At 43.8% G+C, this 19,725-nt stretch overlaps 1 protein-coding gene across 11 annotated transcripts in view; it reads left to right on the top strand.

Moving 5' to 3' along the window:
- The window catches only part of Cacna1e (calcium voltage-gated channel subunit alpha1 E), a 485,364-nt gene that overhangs the window by 445,844 nt on the left and 19,795 nt on the right, over positions 1-19,725 (top strand). For 8 of the 11 annotated variants that reach the window (XM_031385114.1, XM_031385091.1, XM_031385075.1 and 5 more), the window contains 8 exons: positions 4,298-4,389; positions 4,939-5,104; positions 9,806-9,933; positions 14,706-14,802; positions 16,721-16,826; positions 17,661-17,768; positions 18,235-18,335; positions 18,628-18,734. In XM_031385114.1, coding sequence (XP_031240974.1) covers positions 4,298-4,389; positions 4,939-5,104; positions 9,806-9,933; positions 14,706-14,802; positions 16,721-16,826; positions 17,661-17,768; positions 18,235-18,335; positions 18,628-18,734 — 905 coding nt within the window. Of the gene's footprint in view, positions 1-4,297; positions 4,390-4,938; positions 5,105-9,805; positions 9,934-12,822; positions 12,920-14,705; positions 14,803-16,720; positions 16,827-17,660; positions 17,769-18,234; positions 18,336-18,627; positions 18,735-19,725 lie in introns of all 11 variants that reach the window. The other 3 variants (XM_031385097.1, XM_031385084.1, XM_031385143.1) reach the window with 1 other exon arrangement.

The raw sequence follows: 19,725 nt of genomic DNA, 5'->3' as shown, positions 1-19,725 counted from the left end.
GAATGTCCAGCATCCACATAACCACAGCCGAATGTCCAGCATCCACATAACCGCAGCCGAATGTCCAGCATCCACATAACCACAGCTGAATGTCCAGTATCCACGTAACTGCAGCCGAATGTCCAGTATCCACATAAGTGAGGCCCGTGGAAAGGCTGTGGTTTTCCTTCTCTGAAGATCTTACAATACATATATAAAACGATGTCAGTAGCATTACAAACAACTGCCATGGAACTTCAGTTCTCTCTTGGTAACTTCAAGATCCTACTAACTCCCTCCAAATTTTACCTTAGAATTTACATAGTCTCAAACCAAAAATTGAAGAGTGGTTAAATTAAAGTCCGTATGTCTAAGTTTCTGTATGATAAAATAGCTCTTACCCCCTTCATCTTCAAGCAAAATAAGGTAGAATGATACTAACTCCAAGTCTACTAATAAGACTCATACTGATGCAGATGATGCTGTTTACTTCAGTTACTTGGTATGCCAGGTATGGTGCTGACTATATGACTGTGTGCAAATATACACATACATACAAGCAGAGGGGAGCAAGGCATATGATTATTATAATCAGGAGTAACTGAGTTTCATTGTTTCCACTGATATCTAGCATGGTGATGTAGCCTTTAACCTTATTCACATTCTCAGATAAAACAAGTTAGAAAGCTGATATTGAAACCTAGCTGTGCCTCTTTACAGCCTGGTTCTTAACACTGGACCTTTTGTCATCCCATCAGAGGGGCAAATGCAAGGATTTTTTTTTTTGACTTGACAGTAGGAGGTGGGGACTGCTTTTCCATAGAGATGTGAATGCCTTTGCTACCATGGCTTGCTTTAGCTGGCTATCCCCAGCCTGGTCTGTAACAGAGAGCCAGAACCATGTACAAGTCATGCACATTCCAGAGTGTGTTACTAAAGAGACCATATCCAGTGCAGTTGTCACAAAACAAGAAACCTATAATGGTTTGAATGAAAATGGCCCCCATAGGTCCATAGAGAGTGGCACTATTAGAAGGTGTGGCCCTGTTGGATGAAGTGTGTCACTGGAGGGGTGGTCTATATGCAGTGGTTCAAACCAGTTCCCTTCCTGCTGCCTGCAATCCAGATGTAGAACTCTCCGCTCTTTCTCTAGCACTCTGTCTGCCTACACATTGCCATGTTTCCCTCCATATGGAGTCCATAATGAACTAAACCTGTGAACTATAAGCCAGCCCCAATTAAATATTTTCCTTTGCAAAAGTTGCCAAGGTTATGATATCTCTTCACAGCAATAGAAACCCTAACTAGGAAAAAAGTTGGAATGGAGTATTGCTGTGATAAGCCTGACGATGCTTTTGTTTGGAGAAATATGGACTTAAGCATTTGAATGCTTTAAGTAGGGCTTAAAGGGTCATTCTAGTAGAACATGGAGGACTATGTGGCTGAGAGACTGTTCTTGTGATATATTTTGGCAAAGAATTTGACTGCTTTTTGCTCTTGTCCAAAGAAGTTTGCCTGAGGCTAAATTGAAGAGTTTTTGGATTAATTTCATTGGCAGGGGAAAATCTCAAAACAGCCTAGCGTTGAATCTGTTGTGTGTTTATTAGTGTTCACTCTTATTAAGACCTATAGTGAAAAGAAGGATGCTGAACAAGGAAAAATATAAAATGTACAATTTGAGGAGCAAAAGGACACCAGGAAGTGGAATGGAGTTAAGTCCTATGTTCAAAGAGATAAAGAAAAGCTGATTACTAAATAGACTACAGGGAGTGGTGACCTCAGGGTAATACCTACCGCAAACCTCTGCCAGCTAAGCTTCAAAGTTATGAGAAGGAATTAAAGAAAAGTAAAAAGGAATTAAAGAACAACGTAGGTCCAGGTGTGGTGGCACAGGCCTTTTATCCCAGCAATCTGGAGACAGAGACAAGTGGATCTCTAAATTCAAGGCCAGATTGCACTACAAAGTGAGTTTCAGAACAGCCAAGCTTAGGCAGTGAAGGTAACCATCAGAAACAGAAAGCTGAAGATGTAAGAGCCTCACACAAATAGGAGGTCCAACCGGTAGGAGGAGTAAGCTTTAACATAGACATAAAGGGCAGCCAGATGGATCTATAAGACAAACTGTCATGCTGCACTTTTAAAGTCCTCTCAGAAGACAATGTCTTTGAAGAACAAATAAGCAATTGTCAGTTATGGGAAGAGGTTTATATGCACAGGCTGTTAGAAGAGATGCCATTGGCCTGAGTTCTGTGGGGCTCCAGCTGTGTGGACTTAGCTAAGCTGCTGAATTCCTCTGGTCTTAGTTCCTTTATGATAGCAGAGGAGTGGGTTAAACACAAGCAGAGCCTTCCAGTCCTGCATCTAATTCCAAGTGAAAATGGACGGAGGCATGGACTTTCCTGCAACTTTCAGAAGTGATCCTTCTTCCTCTTTCATAATCTTTGGTATAAGAGGTCTGGGTGCTAACAGGTTGGGAGGATATAAAAAAAAAAATGCAAAGGAATTTTAAGACCTACCACTTCCAATAACAAATATCCATTTGAGGCTTAAAAATTATCTTAGAAAATATTCCAAGTAGCTATGCTTTCCTTGACAATTACAGTAACATCGCGTGCACAAAATCGCAGTGCACTCTCCAACAACTTCATGAAGCATTTGAGAAAAGTCATAGATGGGACAATTAATGATGCTGCCATGAGAGTCCCATGGAGAAAAGGCCCTGTGAAGTGTACAGATGTGATAGACTGGGAACAACATACAGATCTCTAGCTACAGGAATGAGGAGAGAGGGAAGGACATTTAAACTGGTTAGGGATATACAACAGGCACCTCATGAAGTATCTAGGATGAAGGAGGGTTGGCTGTTTCTGTGGGGTTTTTAAAAGCCATGTGTCTCTTGAGAAGCCACCACTTTCTTATCTGTTCCTTCTTTTCTTCCCTCTGCTGCCTGGCTTGCCACCTCCGTTCTCCCTGAAGACAAGTAGTATTTGGGTTTTGAAAAAAAAACAGCTCTGAGAACAAATTCCCAAAGCAGGTGTCAGTGGGAGTTACTTGAGCAAAATAGCTGGGGGCAGAGATTGTTCCTCAATTGCACACTCTCAAAACTGTTAGGGGAGAACGTGTCCCATTTAGCACACATCGAATAAACTGAAGCACGTTAAATGTAGGCTGGATATCGTCTCAGATGGGTAGAAGTCACCAGTTGTTCCAGTGCTGACTTGGAAGGATTGGTCCTGACCTCTGAAGCACAGATGGAGGAGGAGAGTACTCCCTTCTCGTTGGAGCATCTTGGAATTTTTGTCAGAGTTTATCTCTGTGTGTGCATACATATTGCTGAGTGTTACCCCTTTTCCTATGAATGCCAGTGATCAGAGTCCAGCAGTACATTAACAAACACTCTCTGTCTTTATTCCCCTCTCTCTTTCTCTCTTCCTCTCACTGTCTCTATTTCTCTCTCTCCCTCCCTCCTTCTCTTTCTCCCCCTATAGCCAGGACTACCTGTTTTCTTTTCCTTTCTTTCTCTCTGTTCACTCCTTCCTTCCTTTTATTTTCCTCTCTGGTACAATAGACTCAAACTAGGACCCCATGTATATATATAGGCTTTGCCTCCAGCCCTTCTTTCTCATGTGCCCAATTATCCTTTATTCATCCTACTACCCGGAATTTGCTTTTAGCTTACACCTAAGTGACCTATTTCAGTGAGATTTATGTCCATCTGTGATGCATGTGTGTTCATTTCCATCGGCTGTGCATTCAGCTAACAGATTCCTGAGACTTCAATCTCTAAATAAAAATATATCTAAGGAACATACAGCTGTGTCTCTCAGATCTGATCTGCTTGCATATTGATAGCTTCTGCCCAAACCATAAATGACATCTTTGTCAAATACAGATATTCCCTTCATAATTATTAGATATGAGGAAAGAGGGGTGACTCTTTGTGTGTCCTCTTGTTGAGCAATGTCCTTGGTAGATTGCATAGGTACCATGGGACTAAATTCATCTCCAATTTAAGCATAGGAGAGGCTATGTATATGCAGAATGACTTTAAAAGATTTGCATTCTATGGACTGCTTGAACATTGCTAGCATTAGTCCCTTCTGCTGCACTGGAGCAGTGTGGGAGGTAATTAGTTTCCATATCAGGCCAAGAACAAGGTGTCAGTCAGCTCTCTCACTTCGGGTTATCTGTTTCAGAGAGCAGCGTCAAGAAGTCATTACTTGTACTTTATCTACTCTGCCTGTGTGTCTTAATGATCTTGTGCTAGACATGTGATACAACTCCATTCTGCTCATTGATTTCTCTTATCTCCCTCAAGGTGTTTGGAAACATAAAGTTAGATGAGGAGAGTCATATCAATCGGCACAACAACTTCCGGAGTTTCTTCGGGTCTCTCATGCTGCTTTTCAGGTACCTGGATGAACAACTGTTCAAGCTGGAGACCTCATGGTCTTCAACTGCCAAGGTGGGGAGAAGCATATGGATGGAGAAGGCTGACTAGTCTCTTGATCTCATATCTGCTCTGCTGTTCTTGTTAGGATATTCAGAGAAAGGAGACCATGCCTTAAATGAGCTTCCTATGATTTAGGGAGCTCCATCACTATCTTGACTCAGTAGTTAATCTGTGTATTTCAACTTGTCCTCTGGGATTCTGGGGAGGGGAGATGGACATAACTTCTGATGGGAACAATTTAAGACCTGAAACCTTAAGTAGCTTTGTTTATGTGGGGTCTTGGGATCCTACTACTATCAGATTAGACCCTTAACAGATGGAGACGTCATGAGTGGGCAGGAAGAACAAGAAAGGGGTCTCATGGGCATTCTTCTTCTCCATGTGGAAGATACTAAAAGGGCCTCACTGGGTTAAGGGAAAAAAGTCCTATGTGAGAATAAGGAAGAGGCCAAAGGTGGGATGGAACATAAAGACTTGCTCTAACCAAGATGGATTTCTGTGTTCAGGAGTGCCACGGGGGAGGCTTGGCAGGAGATTATGCTGTCGTGTCTTGGTGAGAAGGGCTGTGAGCCTGACACCACCGCACCCTCAGGGCAGAATGAGAGTGAGCGCTGTGGCACGGATCTGGCCTACGTTTATTTTGTCTCCTTCATCTTCTTCTGCTCCTTCCTGGTGAGTGAGAATTTGCCTTTATTAGAGGTGTACCTGTTAGCATGAAGGCTCCTATAGTGTGTGCACATGTTCTCCTCTGCCTCTCTTTGCTCTCTTGTTCCTGATCACTCACATGCACAGTCACACTCCAAGCTATAGAAGAATTACATCATTGCCTTTAGGGGCCAAAGTGCTCCTCAGAATCCTTGCGGGGAGAGTAACTTTTGTTGGTTGAAGTCTTTGTGGCTTCAAGGAGAGAGTCCTCATGAGATTGGACGATAAGTTAAATGTAGAAACAGAGCGCCAAGCTTTGTGTTGACTCTGGAACTACTAGGATAACCCCTGTCTTCTTTGTGCCTCTTGTAGTTTATTTAATAGCTAGGACTTGTATCTGTTTGGAAGATTTTGGTTTTTTTTAACTGTTTATGAAGAGATAACTTGAAATTAGAAGTTTATAGGGTTAATCAGAGGCAAATAATGATCAGTGCAGTGTGATTGGTGTGATTCTCTCCTGACTGTGGTGCCATTGAATTGGATGGCAGCTGGCAAGCATTCTGGTGTAAAAACACAATTACTTTGGGTGTTACTGCATATTAAGGAGTATATGTAGAACATTCCCACTTAGAGAAGTGGTAAGAGATCTGAAATGCCCTAAGTTTCTTCTTTTGGAGGAAGCATCCAGAAATGTCTTCCCTACACATCAGATCAGCCGTGATGGATGGAATAAATACATAAGGTGCCACCAGATCAATACAAAGGCCATTGTAGTCCTTCTGGCTCCCATAATGTCCCTCAGCTCAACTTCACTGCAAATGCCACTGGCTGTACAAAACTATGTAACACTAAAATATTGCTGCTGTTCAAAAGTGGTCAATTCCAGGGCTGTGCACTGAAAAGTAACTTAACTGTTTCATGCCCAGACATTTCTCTCTTTAAGGGGACAGAGACATCTGACAATTCAGCTTTCTGGTGACAGCAAGGGCCCTGCAGATAGACCATTCTGCCTGCTGCATAGACTAATGTATGTAGTAAAGAGACTCCGGGAGTCCCTTCCCCCGTTGGTTTTGGCTTTGTTCCCATTTAGCCTAGGCTAAGGGACTTCCTCTTGTCTAGTGTCTTTAAAGTGATAAAAACATGTCAGGAAGGGCTGGGGAGATAGCTCAGTAGAAAATGGCATTTGCTGTGCAAAAAAGAGAATCTCAGTTTCAATTCCAAGCACCCATGCAAAAAGCTGTGTGTGGATACACACACACCAGGGAGGGTTTAGTGGGGAGACAGGATCACTGGGGCTTGCTGGACACCAACCTAGCACCAAGTTCAGTGAGAAAACCTGTCTCAAAGGAATAGGACAGAGTGTGATAGAGAAAGACACTCAGTATCCTCCTGTGGCCTCTGTGTGTGCATACCATCCATGAACTCACACAAACACATGTGTACTTATGACATAGTCATGCACATGAGCACCTGTACACACGCCTCATGTTTGACAGCAGTAGCATATGCACAGTGAGATAATGTGTTTTAATGGACTTCTTTTCTATGGGCATGAAGCATTTTTTTCAATAAAAAAGAATACAGAACTGTTCATAAATCTGAAAGCCCAATATATATATTGAAATATATATATTGATGAAATATATTTCATTATATATTTGAAATATATATAGTGAAAATAACTGAAAGGAACGTAATGCATTCACATCTTCAACCCATTTTTATCAAGTGACTACTAATAACTGGCACTGAGCTAGGAACCAGGATAGAACTGTCAACAAGACAGTCTCTTTGTGACCTCCAATAAACAGGAAACCAACATAGAGGGGATTAACACTTATTGATAAGAATAAATCAGAACAGAAAGAGAGACACATAGGCCTCTCCATTTTATCTTATATAGCTTAAATGTTTAATGATAAATATTTAAAAGAAACCAGAGATAAAAGTAGAAAATTAATTGGAGGCTGTATGGTTACTTTTAGAATTGTGAGACAGAGAGTGCTACATAATTCACATTAATGTTATTTTTAATGAGGCTATATTCAGTGTGAGATGACTGGCCTTCAAGTCTCAGCCCTACAGTAAGACTGACTTTGTGACCTTGGGCAAGTCACACACTGCTCGTCTCAAACCAACCAATCCAACAGAGATTTCTGAGGCCCTTTGATATGTCGGGCTATATGCTGAGAACTAAGAATGCAGTCACAAATCAGAAGCATTTAGTTTTTCAAGGAGATGATGATAATTAAAACTTCCTCATGAGGGCTGGAAGGAGCATGAAACCCAACAGTAGATATTAACACGCATAGCACGCTGTTAAAGGATGCAAGAATATGAAGCAGTTGCAATATTTTTATTAACATTAACTATTAACATTAATGATTAGTGTCCCAAAAGGAGTGTGTATATACATAGAAAACACTCACAATCCAGCCAGTGGTTGAATAAATTCACTGTGGCTCAAATCTCAGTGACAGAGAGGCCTGTGCTGGGTTCAACTATATGAAACAGCAGTTCCCAGCAACTGAAACAGGAGGATGAGGTTTTCTCTGCCATGTCAGTGAAGTCTGAAGGAAGCTGTCATCCTTGTTATGATGGCCTGACACTGGCTCATCCCCAAATCAGCTGACAAATGTCCTTCACCCTAGTGCTAAGTGAAGCCAAGTCAACCTTCAGTCATCCATTTGTAACATAGGCAGCAGTAGACCATGGCTGTTAGGATATACCCAACCTCCTCCATGTTGCAAAGACTATTGCAATTGTAGTCTTACCTCTCCTGTAGACTTTCCCTCCAGCCTGTATTCTCTGCCTGCATATCTGGCAAGCTGGTGAACCCGGCCACTTAACCTAGGAATCTGCAACAGAGATTTCTATGTTTTCATTCCCACAACCAATTTTTCTATCAGGCAGGAAGCTTGAATTTTAAGTGAAAGAAATCCCAGCTAGATATTGCCTAAACAAAATGGGATTTTATAGGCATCTGTCACTGGGGTGTCCCAGGACAAGGCACGCACCAGGATAAATTTTAATTTCCCTTTTCATCATTTTCTATTCATAAATCTTTCCCTTTATGTGAGCTTCGTCTTCAAGTACTCCCATCTGATACCTGTCAGGCAACTAGAATACCAACTCCAGACCTTACATCTTCTCATGTCCAAGAGTAATAGAGATGAGCATGTCTTTTGCCCAATACACTTTCATTGACTTTTGTTGAATCCCTGCTTATATTGAGCTAAGGAAAAATAGGATTCAGTGACTACGTGAAGCTTAGGTCACAGTATGGTGCTTCATTGGACTATAGTAATAGGCCAGGCAAGGGTCTGTACTAAGAACAATACAATCAATGGAACCCCAGAAGCACAAAAGAACTGTTCACTGGAAAATTCTTATCTTTGTTACTATCCTTGTGAATGAGTTGACCCAGGAGGACAGCATTCTCACCCTGGTTCTATATAGACCTTTTACACCATTACCAAAGTTACTTCTAAAGACACATTTCTCATGGTTTGCCTGCAGATTAGTCTATACTACAGATCCCAGACCCTCTAACCCATGAGCTAATTGGATTTGCCACCTGGTTTTGTAATGTCTACAAGCTATGAATTTTAAAGTATTAAGTGAGGATGAGAAAAAACAAAAGATGAATAATATTTCCATGGCATGTGGAAATTACATGAAATTCAAATTCCAGCATCCATAAACAATGCTTCGTTGGAACTCAGCCATGCTCATTGATATTTCTAATGTCTGTGGCTGTTTCGGGTGGTGGAATACCAGAGCTGGGTAGCTCAGAGACAGAACAGCCCATGAAGCATAAGAATGTCTGGCTAGTTGGCTGGTTTTGGTTTAGACTGGAGCACGGTAACATGACGCTTCTGTCATTCATGTCATTCTGACATGATGCCCTGTCTGTTCTACTGTACTTATGGACCCCTAGACTGTCCCTGCACCTACATATCTCTGTGGACCATTCATGCTGCCTCCTCTGCCTAAGGCACTGTCTTCTGTGCTTATGTGATCTGGTAAATAGGACCTGCTCCATCGTGCTTCAGTTCAAAAATCTAATGACTTCTACAAGGTTTTTATTAGCTACTAGAAATTTCCTTTATAGACTTTTTCTGTCTCTACCATCACTTGCATGTGATGCTTTCATGACTGTCATGATTTGTAACCTTTTTCTGTTTTCAATATATCATTGTCTTTTCTAAATACTAGATAAATCTTCAAGAGTAGTCATATAACAAGATCTAGTAAAGGCCTGCTTTGCTTTATGCACTGTGTTAGGTATGAGGGTCTGTCTCTAGACTAGCACTTTCTTGCCTCATAGCCCAGCACCTGAGTCAGTGAGTTTGGCACATACTGGGTATATAGTGGAGACCTGACCCATGGACAGCTTCACAGAGGGAACATGCTCTTTAGCTCTGTGGCGCTCATCATGCTCTTTGGGGGCTCTTTTTGTAAAGCAGGATGAGGCTGGAGAGACAGTGTGCTTATCTGGCCTTGACTTTCTCTAGCCTTTAAGAATCTGGAAACTACAGTTCCCTCTGCTACTCCAAGAACAATTAAGTAAGTCAAACAGGTAATGACAGAGGATAAAGTATTGTGCAAATGAAAAATGGCATTAAAAAATAAACTCATAATGCCCACACAATGAGATGCACAGTGTGAATAACAAAGATGAGTTGCATTTAGCAAGATCTCCTGACTTTTCCCCTTGCTCTCCAGATGCTCAACCTGTTCGTGGCTGTCATCATGGACAACTTTGAGTACCTGACTCGTGACTCCTCCATCCTGGGGCCTCACCACTTGGATGAATTTGTCCGTGTCTGGGCAGAGTATGACAGAGCAGCATGGTGCGTAGGCCATTTGACCACCCAGAAATTAGGGGCTTCTAGATCACTCAAATACTTGCCTGTTATAAAAGGGAAGGAAACACCTCTTGGTTATATAGCTCACGCAAGAGGCACTGGTATCAAGCCATTCACCCAAATCTTCTCTTCCTGGGCATTCTGTTCCCTCCATGGCAGGCTGTACCCTTGTTTGGAATTTCATATACTCTAGATTGACTACACAACCAGGGGAGCTTACAGCCTTCCCCTCCCCTTCTTTTTTTTTTTGCTATGAGTCACCAGGGACAAAGATAGGAGGTTTGGGCCAATGGGACATATCTGGCCACCATGGTTGTGGCATTAGTGCTTTTCTTCCTCATTCTTTTCAGTATATAGAGTCAAATAAAACACTGGTATTATATTTCAAATGATCAAGTAGGTGGTCCTTCCGACAGACCCCCTCTAGGCTTGTGGGCTTTTATCACATGAAACTGAGTTAAATGGCAGGAGCTGGCAGGGCTGACCCCTTTGCTAGACTTTGAGTGGGGGGTCAGCAAATTACCACCTGTCAGTTAAGTTTGGCTCACCGCTTTTAGAAATGAGGTTTTATAGAGGTACAGTTACAGCCATTTGTTTTATCTATTGTCTATGGCTGCTCTTGCACTATAGTAAAAAATTGAATAACTAGGACAAAGATGGTCTGACCTTCCAGTTCAGAATATTTACTATTAAACTATTGTCAAAAACTTCACTCTTGAAAAAGTCTTTTGACCCCTATTTCAGAAACAAAGACAGTGTTTTAGCCTTTGCTGATGAGGACAGTATGACATTCTATGAACGAAAAGCTTTGCTGGCCCAGGCGAACTTAGCCTCTGGTTTTTCACTCACCACTCTCCCCCACTCTGGTCCCCCTCTGAAAACCCTTCAGGAAATGCTAACCTTCACAGGAGTGAACCACTGTTGCTTCCACCTGATCCTCCCTCCAGGATGTGCGATTCTTCCCCAAATCTACCAAGCTACAAAGCTGCTAAACCTGGGTTAACTGTTTTCAGAGGAGATGGGTGAATTAGAATTCCTTTCCCCTCAGTAATAGTGATCTAGGCCATGGGGTTATATGAATCCCTTCCTGTTATAGCGGCTAAGCGACAGGTTTTCCTTGCTGGACTCAGTTTCCAACAAAGAGTTTCAGTATGCAACCGGCAGTGGCTTGGAGGATAATGATGCTCAGCCTGAATCTTATCAGTTTTCTCACTTTGGACAAGTGATGTAAACCATCTATCAAGTGGCAGTAATGATACCTACCTAGCCTGGTGTGTGTGTTTGTGAGCATGTTATTATATCATGCATACTACTGTTAGGTACTTGACAACAGTGATATGTGAATGCAACTCAGAAATGAGCATTGCCACCTGTAAAGCATTCATGGCCTTGACTTTGGATGCCTAGTTACTCACCGAACTGAAGAGAAACTATCTGCTATGAAAGGGTGGTGTCACATATCTAGCCTCACTCAGACATCCTTGGCTCTCGGAACCAGCACTTCCTTTGGTCTCATTTCCCGTGTGGCTCTAAATGCCAAGTGCATTAAAGATGCCCCCACTTCATTGCAGTTACTGGGAAGAGGCTCCAACAGGACTAATCATAAGACTTGGTCACATGTGCTGAGTAAAAAAGCAGAGGGGACCTTCTGTCATTTTGAATGTCTAGAGAATGACTAATTATTCTGGTTACATTTTAATTGGCTTTCTCAATGGAATAAGGTGGTTGAGAAGAAACCAGCAACGGTCCAATGAGTCAGGGTCTTCATATGAAGAAGCAGTGGGTTGAAAGCCACTATTTACTACTCTGAAGAAGTAAAAATAAATTGACACATGGCTACTTTCCATCATTTCAAGGGGTAAGAGACTGGGCATACTGGCGAGCTACAGTCTGGAAAGAAACAAGACAAATCAGCACGAAGTCTGGAAAAGGCTAGAAAGAGTGAAGCTGAAGAAAACATTTGCTTTAATATGACTTCCCAGAAGGGTGCTTAGATGGAGATAGTGTGCTCATAGTTTCTATGGGAACCCCTGGCCTGGTCCAGGGTGCACACAGACCTTCAGATTCCACCATGGCTTCCTTGTTCTGAGAACTAACCCTGTGTCAATTATTACATTTCCACAAGAAGCCAGAAGTCTCTTGAAGGTTCCTGGGAGAAAAGGTTATCAGAAAAGGCCACAATGTTCCTGGAATTCTGCAGGATCAATCTAGACGCTGAGTGGCTGGAATGGAGCTGCAGGGAAATATTTCTGGGGCATCTTCCCAGATTGTGTTTTGGACATGGATCCCAGCAGGCTCCTGTGGAGTAGGGCAGAGTTTACCCAAGCTGAACTCAGTATATGTCACAGAGAGATCCAAAGCCCTTTCAAATTCTCTCATGCAAACTCTGTTTCTTGCTAATTAGCCTAGTGGGAAATTTGTCTCTCACAGTCGATAGAAACATGCTGACTCCTCACAGCCCCTGACAGGTGGCCCAGAGTAACTGCCTATAATCAGTACAGGCGTGAAAGCAAAGAGTTCTGTAGTCCATGCGTTGGCAACCTGACATCTGCTCTGGACAGTGGCCAGAGACATACTGGCTGTCTTTTTGCTCTTAGAAGCCTAGCTGGAGCTTGGGCTCCTGCGGCCACACAGGTATTTCTGGGTATGTTAGGCATTAGGTAGTTCCTTTTGATATTAGATGGACTTCTGATTTCCTGAGAAAATTGGGAGAGTAGTTTGGCGAGGCAGTAGTTCCCTGGTTCTCCTCATTCTGGTCTGATTATGTCAGGCACCGATAAACTGCTCTTGGGGCAGTCCCTGCAGGGAGAAGCCATCTTTTCTTCCCCATTCTTTTCTGAGTATCTTATTAACCCACCTGTGCTTTCTTTACAGCGGCAGGATCCCGTATAAGGATATGTACAAATTAGTGCGGGTGATCTCGCCTCCTCTGGGCCTGGGAGAGAACTGCCCCTACAGGGTGGCTTGCAAGGTTTGCCTCCCAGTACTCAGCCATGACCTGCAGTGGGATGCAGCATCTAACCCTCTCTGCCCTCTGCTCCACCACCACTGCGCGGCGCCACATGAGGGAACCTTCATGTTGCTTCCCTTTGAGTTTAAAGAGACCCAACCCCTCCCAGAACCAGCAGCTGCCATGTAGGAAGAAGGGCACATTTTATGGTCAAGGCAAAAGAAAGTTAAAGACTTAATACAAAGGCTACTGAAGCTTTCCTTTTTTTTTTTCCTTTTTCACACATATATACTGTTGTGTACCTACACATACATCCCCCAATTTACCTTAGCTTATACATTCTACCAGAGAACTTCTCCCTTCTCCAGGATGCAGAAATCTTTTAATCAAGCAAATGGGTTCTGATTTCCTTTCACTTTCATTGAACCACATGAGTCAAAGTGTGAACCTAGTCATCTCTCCCCCTGCCATTCCTCCCAGATCCTGGGTGATTTTTTTCCAGGTTCAGCAATAGAAGCTGTAGGACAGAAGGGAAGCTAACAACAGGTGAACAGAGTTTAAAAAGCATAAAATTATTAGAGAGTTTCACAGCACAGAGACTAAAATTACCTCCACAGAGACAGGAGGACCTTGAACTGATTATTTAATGCCTTTGGTGCCTGCCAGTCACACTTGTAAACGGTCTACCATAATTGCCAAGTCACTACTTCTTGGTTAGACCAACAGGTTCAGAGTTAGAAGTTCAAACCCTGCATCATTCTGGATACTCAGTATCCTAGTCACTCTACCAAGCCCAGGACCCCTAGATATGAACCCTGCTTCAGGTGCTATGGGAGGAAAGCAAAGCGCTGCTCAGGCAGCAGAAGATACGGGCTCAGGAAGGATGTCTGCCTAGGTGATGGATGGAGCTGACTTGGGATGGTGACCCTGATTCTGAACTCAGGAGGCTGAATAGCTAGCTGCCTCTGCTGAGACTCTTTAAACTCCACCCCAGTGAAACCTGCAGCCGCATGTGGGAGAGCTGGGGAGGGTAGCATGGCATGCAGGATGCTCTTCCTCCTGGTTTTGTTTCTTCTGTCCCCAGCATGCCATCAACCTGGTGCATGCTGGGGAATAAAGAGCACTCTTGTTCACGGAGCCAGGTGGAAGCAACGGGGCCGACTTTCTGACCAGCAACCTCAGCCCACCACTTTCAACGCAAGCCGCCGCCTCCTGCTGCACACACACCACAGAGGGGGGGATACACGACGTTCTGCCTGTGGGTTCAGGGCAGGGGACAGGCCTGACTTCCAGGCCAGCGTCCCAGCCCCAGTAGGGGCCAGAAACTCCCACCCACCCACGGCTGGAGCACCGTCTATCCGGTTTATACCGCTCACGCACAGCCCTGGGAATTGAAGACATGCTTGTGTTACTTTGGGGTTAGAAGCAGTGAACCACAAAGCCAGTGCAGCATTAACCAAGGAGGAGAAAGTGAGCCCCACCCTCGACCCTTCAGCACCTTCTGACTGCGTCAGAGGAACCAGAGGTTGTAACTAGTGTTCCCGGGTCTGTGTGGGGCGCGATATAAATCTGCACCAGGACGGAGTCACTTGTATGATTTGCCTCGATTAACAGGTCTCCTGTTCTTTTCCTGTTTGTCCATTTTGTTTGTTTTTCTTCTGTTTCTTGTATTACTTTGTTTTGGCTCTCTGGGAATGCGGTTCCTCTCTCCTATTTGTCTGCATCCTTCCCTCCACCCCCTTTCCTGTCCCTGCCGCCCCTCCTGCCCCACCCATGTCCCGCCCCTACTCACCACCCCCATGAGCAGTGGCCGCATCCATTACACTGAGATGTATGAAATGCTGACTCTCATGTCACCACCGCTAGGCCTCGGCAAGAGATGTCCCTCCAAAGTGGCCTATAAGGTAGACAACCCCTTCCTTTGTTCTGGGCTAGAGACCAACAGGAAATGGGATCAGTTGTGGGGAGGACATACTCTGGGAGGAAGCTGGGCTGGGGGCATGGAGATGGGAAGCAAGGATTCAGGAGTCAGGAAGGTTCATGAGATGGAGTCATACAGGATACAGGAGTGGCTCTAGTGTTCACCGTGGACCTTTTACTGTGTTACTGTGTTCCTACACGTGTGTGGCTTCTTGTGAGTGGGCTACTAGAAAGGTGCTGCTAAGTGGTGTGTTTCCTTTGAAAGGAGGCAGAGTGGTGGCCGGGGAATAGTTGGATTGGCAAGAAGGAAGCCTAGAACCAAAAAAGCTGAGGAAAAAATTATATGGCTTCACTTGTAAATTAGGGAAATAATGAAGCAATTGCTAAGGATTGTTCTAGAAGAAATTTTTAGAAGGGAAACTTGTAATAAATTTCTTCCCCTGTGATGTAGAAAGGAACAATAGCATAGCTTCCTTCTAGACACAAACATGAAAGAGGAACATGTCTTCCATTTTACAACTGACAGGAATGTAGCTTTCTTTCCCCAGTGGTCTTAAAGAGGGCAACAACAGGCAGAAGATCTGTTCAGTTAGCTTTGCCTTCTTAGCATGACCAAGTGGTGGGTAGATTCCTTGTGGTCATACAGCAACATTGTCCACTGGAAGTCATTTGGATGCTCAGAGCTTTGGGGCCAGGCATTTTCTTCACCTACCAGTAATAGTTACTGTTAACTCCCTTATATATAGACTGGCCCACAACTACTCAGGAGCTTTCTCATTCACCTAAGCACACATCATAGTAATGTTGCCACTACCACCGAAGTAAGAAAGCTGGGACTCAGATACAAACAAAGAAACAGCCTTTACACTCTAACACTCTAGCATCTGTCTGTAGAGCTGCTCTAGGCAAGGTTATCTAGTTGAGTATTTGAGAGTGTGGCTTGCGAGCGACAGACTCCAATCACTAGCAACCACCAGGATGACGGCTCTGCCAGAGACCCTTCTGCTACTACCTCCAAATAGCCTTGCCCCAAAGAGTATCTCACTGGAATATAGTCCTTAGGAACTCTCGTCCACAAGTATCATACAGTGGGGAAAGAACTCCTGGATGAGACCCTGATAGAATGAACTGGGAGAGGAATGGAAAGAGAGTCTCACAAATTCCTAAAGCAAGATACTCTCTGAAAGTGGATTTGGCCATTTCAGTTGGATCCCTTCCTCTGGGTGAGGGGAACAGGGCCTGCCCACTCTGCTCCTGCCTGCATCCCCTTCTCTGACTCTGTTTTCCCTGTGCTCCTCATCCTCCTAGAGCCTGTTTGCATTCTCCCCTGCCCATCCTGTTCCTCCCTTCCCTGCCCATCCCTTCGATAAGTTGGACTTTCTGCATGTTCAATCATGTGCTGGCAAATTCCATCTTTTAAAGACTCAAAAAGGGGGCACCAGGATACATCTTTCAAGTGAGATAAACAGAGCCAAGTCTCTCCCCCATCTTTCCATTGACCTTGGGGGCATTCATGGGAAAAGTAGAAAATACAGAGCACCTCTGTAGCAGGGAATGGAGTCACCTCTCAGAGCTGACTCTGTTCCCTCAGCAACTTCTTGAAGTCACTTCCCATCTCTCTGGGAAATATTCCCAGCACTCCCCGTGGGAAGGGGTTGTAAAGAATGATTAGCAAACCCCCTTTCCTTGGAATTTGGCATCATTCCCTAGATAAAAGAGCAGCAAATGAGCTTTAGTGAGCAGCGGGGAGAAGCGGACTGGGATGGGAATGGGGAATCCTTGCCCTTCTTTTCTGTCTGTGCATTTAACCTCTGCATTTTCCTTCCCCTTTTATCCTTAGACCAAGGTGTCTTTCGATATATTTGGTTTTTGCCTGCTCTTTCTCTTTTCTCACTCACACAGAGGTTGGTCCTGATGAATATGCCAGTGGCTGAGGACATGACAGTCCACTTCACCTCCACACTTATGGCTCTGATCCGGACAGCTCTGGACATTAAAATCGCCAAAGGTCAGATTGGTATGGGAGGGAAGGAGGGTTGCACCCTATGTTATATCCTGTGCAGCCTGCTATAGGATGGAGCCATCTTAACTACTGCCTAGCCAGTCATGCTCCCGATAAGGCTGTGACCTGGTTTTTACCTCTAACTCAGTAACTTGAAGACTTGCCCTCTCTCTGCTAAAATAAATCACTTGATATTCCATGCCTGACATGTCCTAGCATTCTAGAAATATTTGTTGAACATAGAAGTTTTAATTCTGTAATTTTTTTTCTATAAATCATCATTTCTCCAAAGACTTGGGAAGCATCTATAGCAGGTGCCAACAGAGTGGACACCGCAGTACTTTGCTGATCACAATTGCTAATTCAGTGGTCTGAGGAGAAACAGTCTGCGACATCTGTACAGACCTTTAGCCTGCCTTCTCCTGCCTTTTTAAAAATCAGGTCACTTAGACTGTATAGTCAGGGTCAGTGGAAGGAATGATGTGTATTAATGAAGCAGGAGTTTTCCTTCTGAATGTCTTCGTTTCCCTCTCTGATGTACTGAGCATCCAGGAGGCTGTTACAATGGGTGAGGAAGTTGATCCTGGTCTCAGCGTCAGAACTGCTGGGGAAGAATATGCCTGAGTCACTGAAAATAGAAGCCAAAGTGTCTTCTGCTTCCTCAGCAGAAATGCGAGTGTTGCCAGATCCTCTGTCACTCACTCACTCAGTGCTGAGATTTCCTCTCATTATGTGAGGTGCCATGCTGATTCAGCTTCTGCCCCCTCCCACTCCCCAGTCTTGGTCGTCATTCTTCCGTACCTGTTTGGATTGGGTTATTAATAATTTATCTTTTTCTAGGTGGTGCAGACAGACAGCAGCTAGACTCAGAGCTACAAAAAGAGACCTTGGCCATTTGGCCTCACCTGTCCCAAAAGATGTTGGATCTGCTAGTGCCCATGCCCAAAGGTGTGGTGGCTTCTGCTTCCAAGTATGCTTGTCACTGTGGCCCAGCATGCCAAGGCCAGATCTTTTAGGGAAACCAGAGTGATCAAGGCAATAAGGGAAGGTTGCTCCTTTACCATTAAAAAACTAAGTCCCCACTTCTAAAGCACTTTTATTCATAATTAATTGAAACTAACCTTTTTTTGTGAATGAAAATTTTCTGGGAACATAGTTCTCTTCCTCCACATAAGATTGTTCAGTAAGTCCATGTGCATTTGGGAGAAATGTGTTGCTACTTAGACATATCTTCCTTACCATCTTGTACTGTGAGCACTGCCCTTATTGCATGGGTCAGTTCACTTTATTCCTTGGAGCTTTAATAGACATTGGATTTGTGAGTGGCTGAGAGAGTGAAGCTGCTCTGGAGAGTGGGCATGTGTACCCATCTGTATCCTCCCTGTTTATTCCCATGTTCCACTTGTGCTTCTAGCCTCTGACCTGACTGTGGGCAAGATCTATGCAGCAATGATGATTATGGACTACTATAAACAGAGTAAGGTAAAGAAACAGAGACAGCAGCTGGAAGAACAGGTAAGAACCATTGAGAGCACATTGGATGGGTCATGAGTAAACATGGATTTCTAGGGGACAGGTTGCATGTATCCCTATAACATACCCTAGGAAGGTAGTAAGGAGTTCTGGAGTTCAAGAACTTTCAAGTGAGGTGGGATTAGAAACCTGGTGAACTACAAGGTTAAAATAGTCAAGCAATGAATCAGTCTTCTTTCTTTGTTGCTCATATAAGTTAGGGTTTTTTGGTTTTTGGTTTTTTTTTTTCATAGTAGTCCTCACAAAGTCACAGGAATTCTTTGTCTCCACACAGAAAAATGCACCGATGTTCCAGCGCATGGAGCCCTCATCACTGCCTCAGGAGATTATTGCTAATGCCAAAGCCCTGCCTTATCTCCAGCAGGACCCTGTTTCTGGCCTGTGAGTAAAACCACTTGAAGGGTCCATGGGACTCCTGTTTGCATTCTGCTACCAGGGCTCAGGCCCAGGAATCAGACTGTGAGCCAGTTCCTTCCTGAGGCTGACTGTCTCAAAATGGTTTGTCAGCAGGAGTAAGAGAAAAAATGAGCCAGGCATGTGTAATGCTGCAGCTAGCATCAGAGTCAGTAGATGCAGCAAAAGGCCGGCAGCAAAAGGTGCTGACTCATGTTATAATGCACTAACACCTTAGCTATTGTTCCGTTGTGGAGAATTATCATTTCTCAAGGGTTTAGTTGTCCACTCTCAATGGATCTAGCAGCATAGATGTTGCGATTGCTGAGCATAAGGGGGAAAGAGAAACAGCAGTCACTGGATTCTTTGCCCTGGGGATAACAGATCTAGAAATACTGTTTGCTTATCTCTCTTGATTCTGTTATACCCTGGAGATGTATATATTGATATCACCACTTTCTCAAATGAACAGACTGGGACGATGGCTGGGAGGAAGCAGAGCCTAGGTTTTTAAATCAGTCATTTCTGATTCTAGAGGCTTTCTACTACATCCTATACTCTCAAATGACTAAAAGGACCTTGTAATCAGACCCTTAATGGAAGAGTGGTCTAGTGCTTCTAAGGTTTACCTACTAGTTGACTGTTGGTCAGAAATGATCTCTCATAGCATACACATCTCATCACATCATTGTTTTCCAGTTGCTACCAAGGGGGGAGTGGGAGCTAAAGAACACATGCTCCTCTTCTCATTGGAAATGACATTTTGTGGTTGGGTTTAAGCAAGTCTTGCTTGTAGAAGCAGGAATCACTAAGAAGGTCAGTTCCACTAATGACCAATAAAGGGATACCCAGGGTTTGGGAATGAGACCTCCATTGGAACACTGTTGAGAAGTGCTCACACCATTCTTTTCTTTCAGACTGTGGTATGAGAGCTTTGTTCTTGCAAATCACTTTTCTGACTTCATAATCTAAGAAATTT

This window comes from Mastomys coucha, unplaced genomic scaffold (assembly GCF_008632895.1).
Source record: "Mastomys coucha isolate ucsf_1 unplaced genomic scaffold, UCSF_Mcou_1 pScaffold1, whole genome shotgun sequence".
NCBI classification, from domain to species: Eukaryota; Metazoa; Chordata; class Mammalia; order Rodentia; family Muridae; genus Mastomys; species Mastomys coucha.
This window is presented reverse-complemented; position numbering and strand designations above follow the sequence as displayed.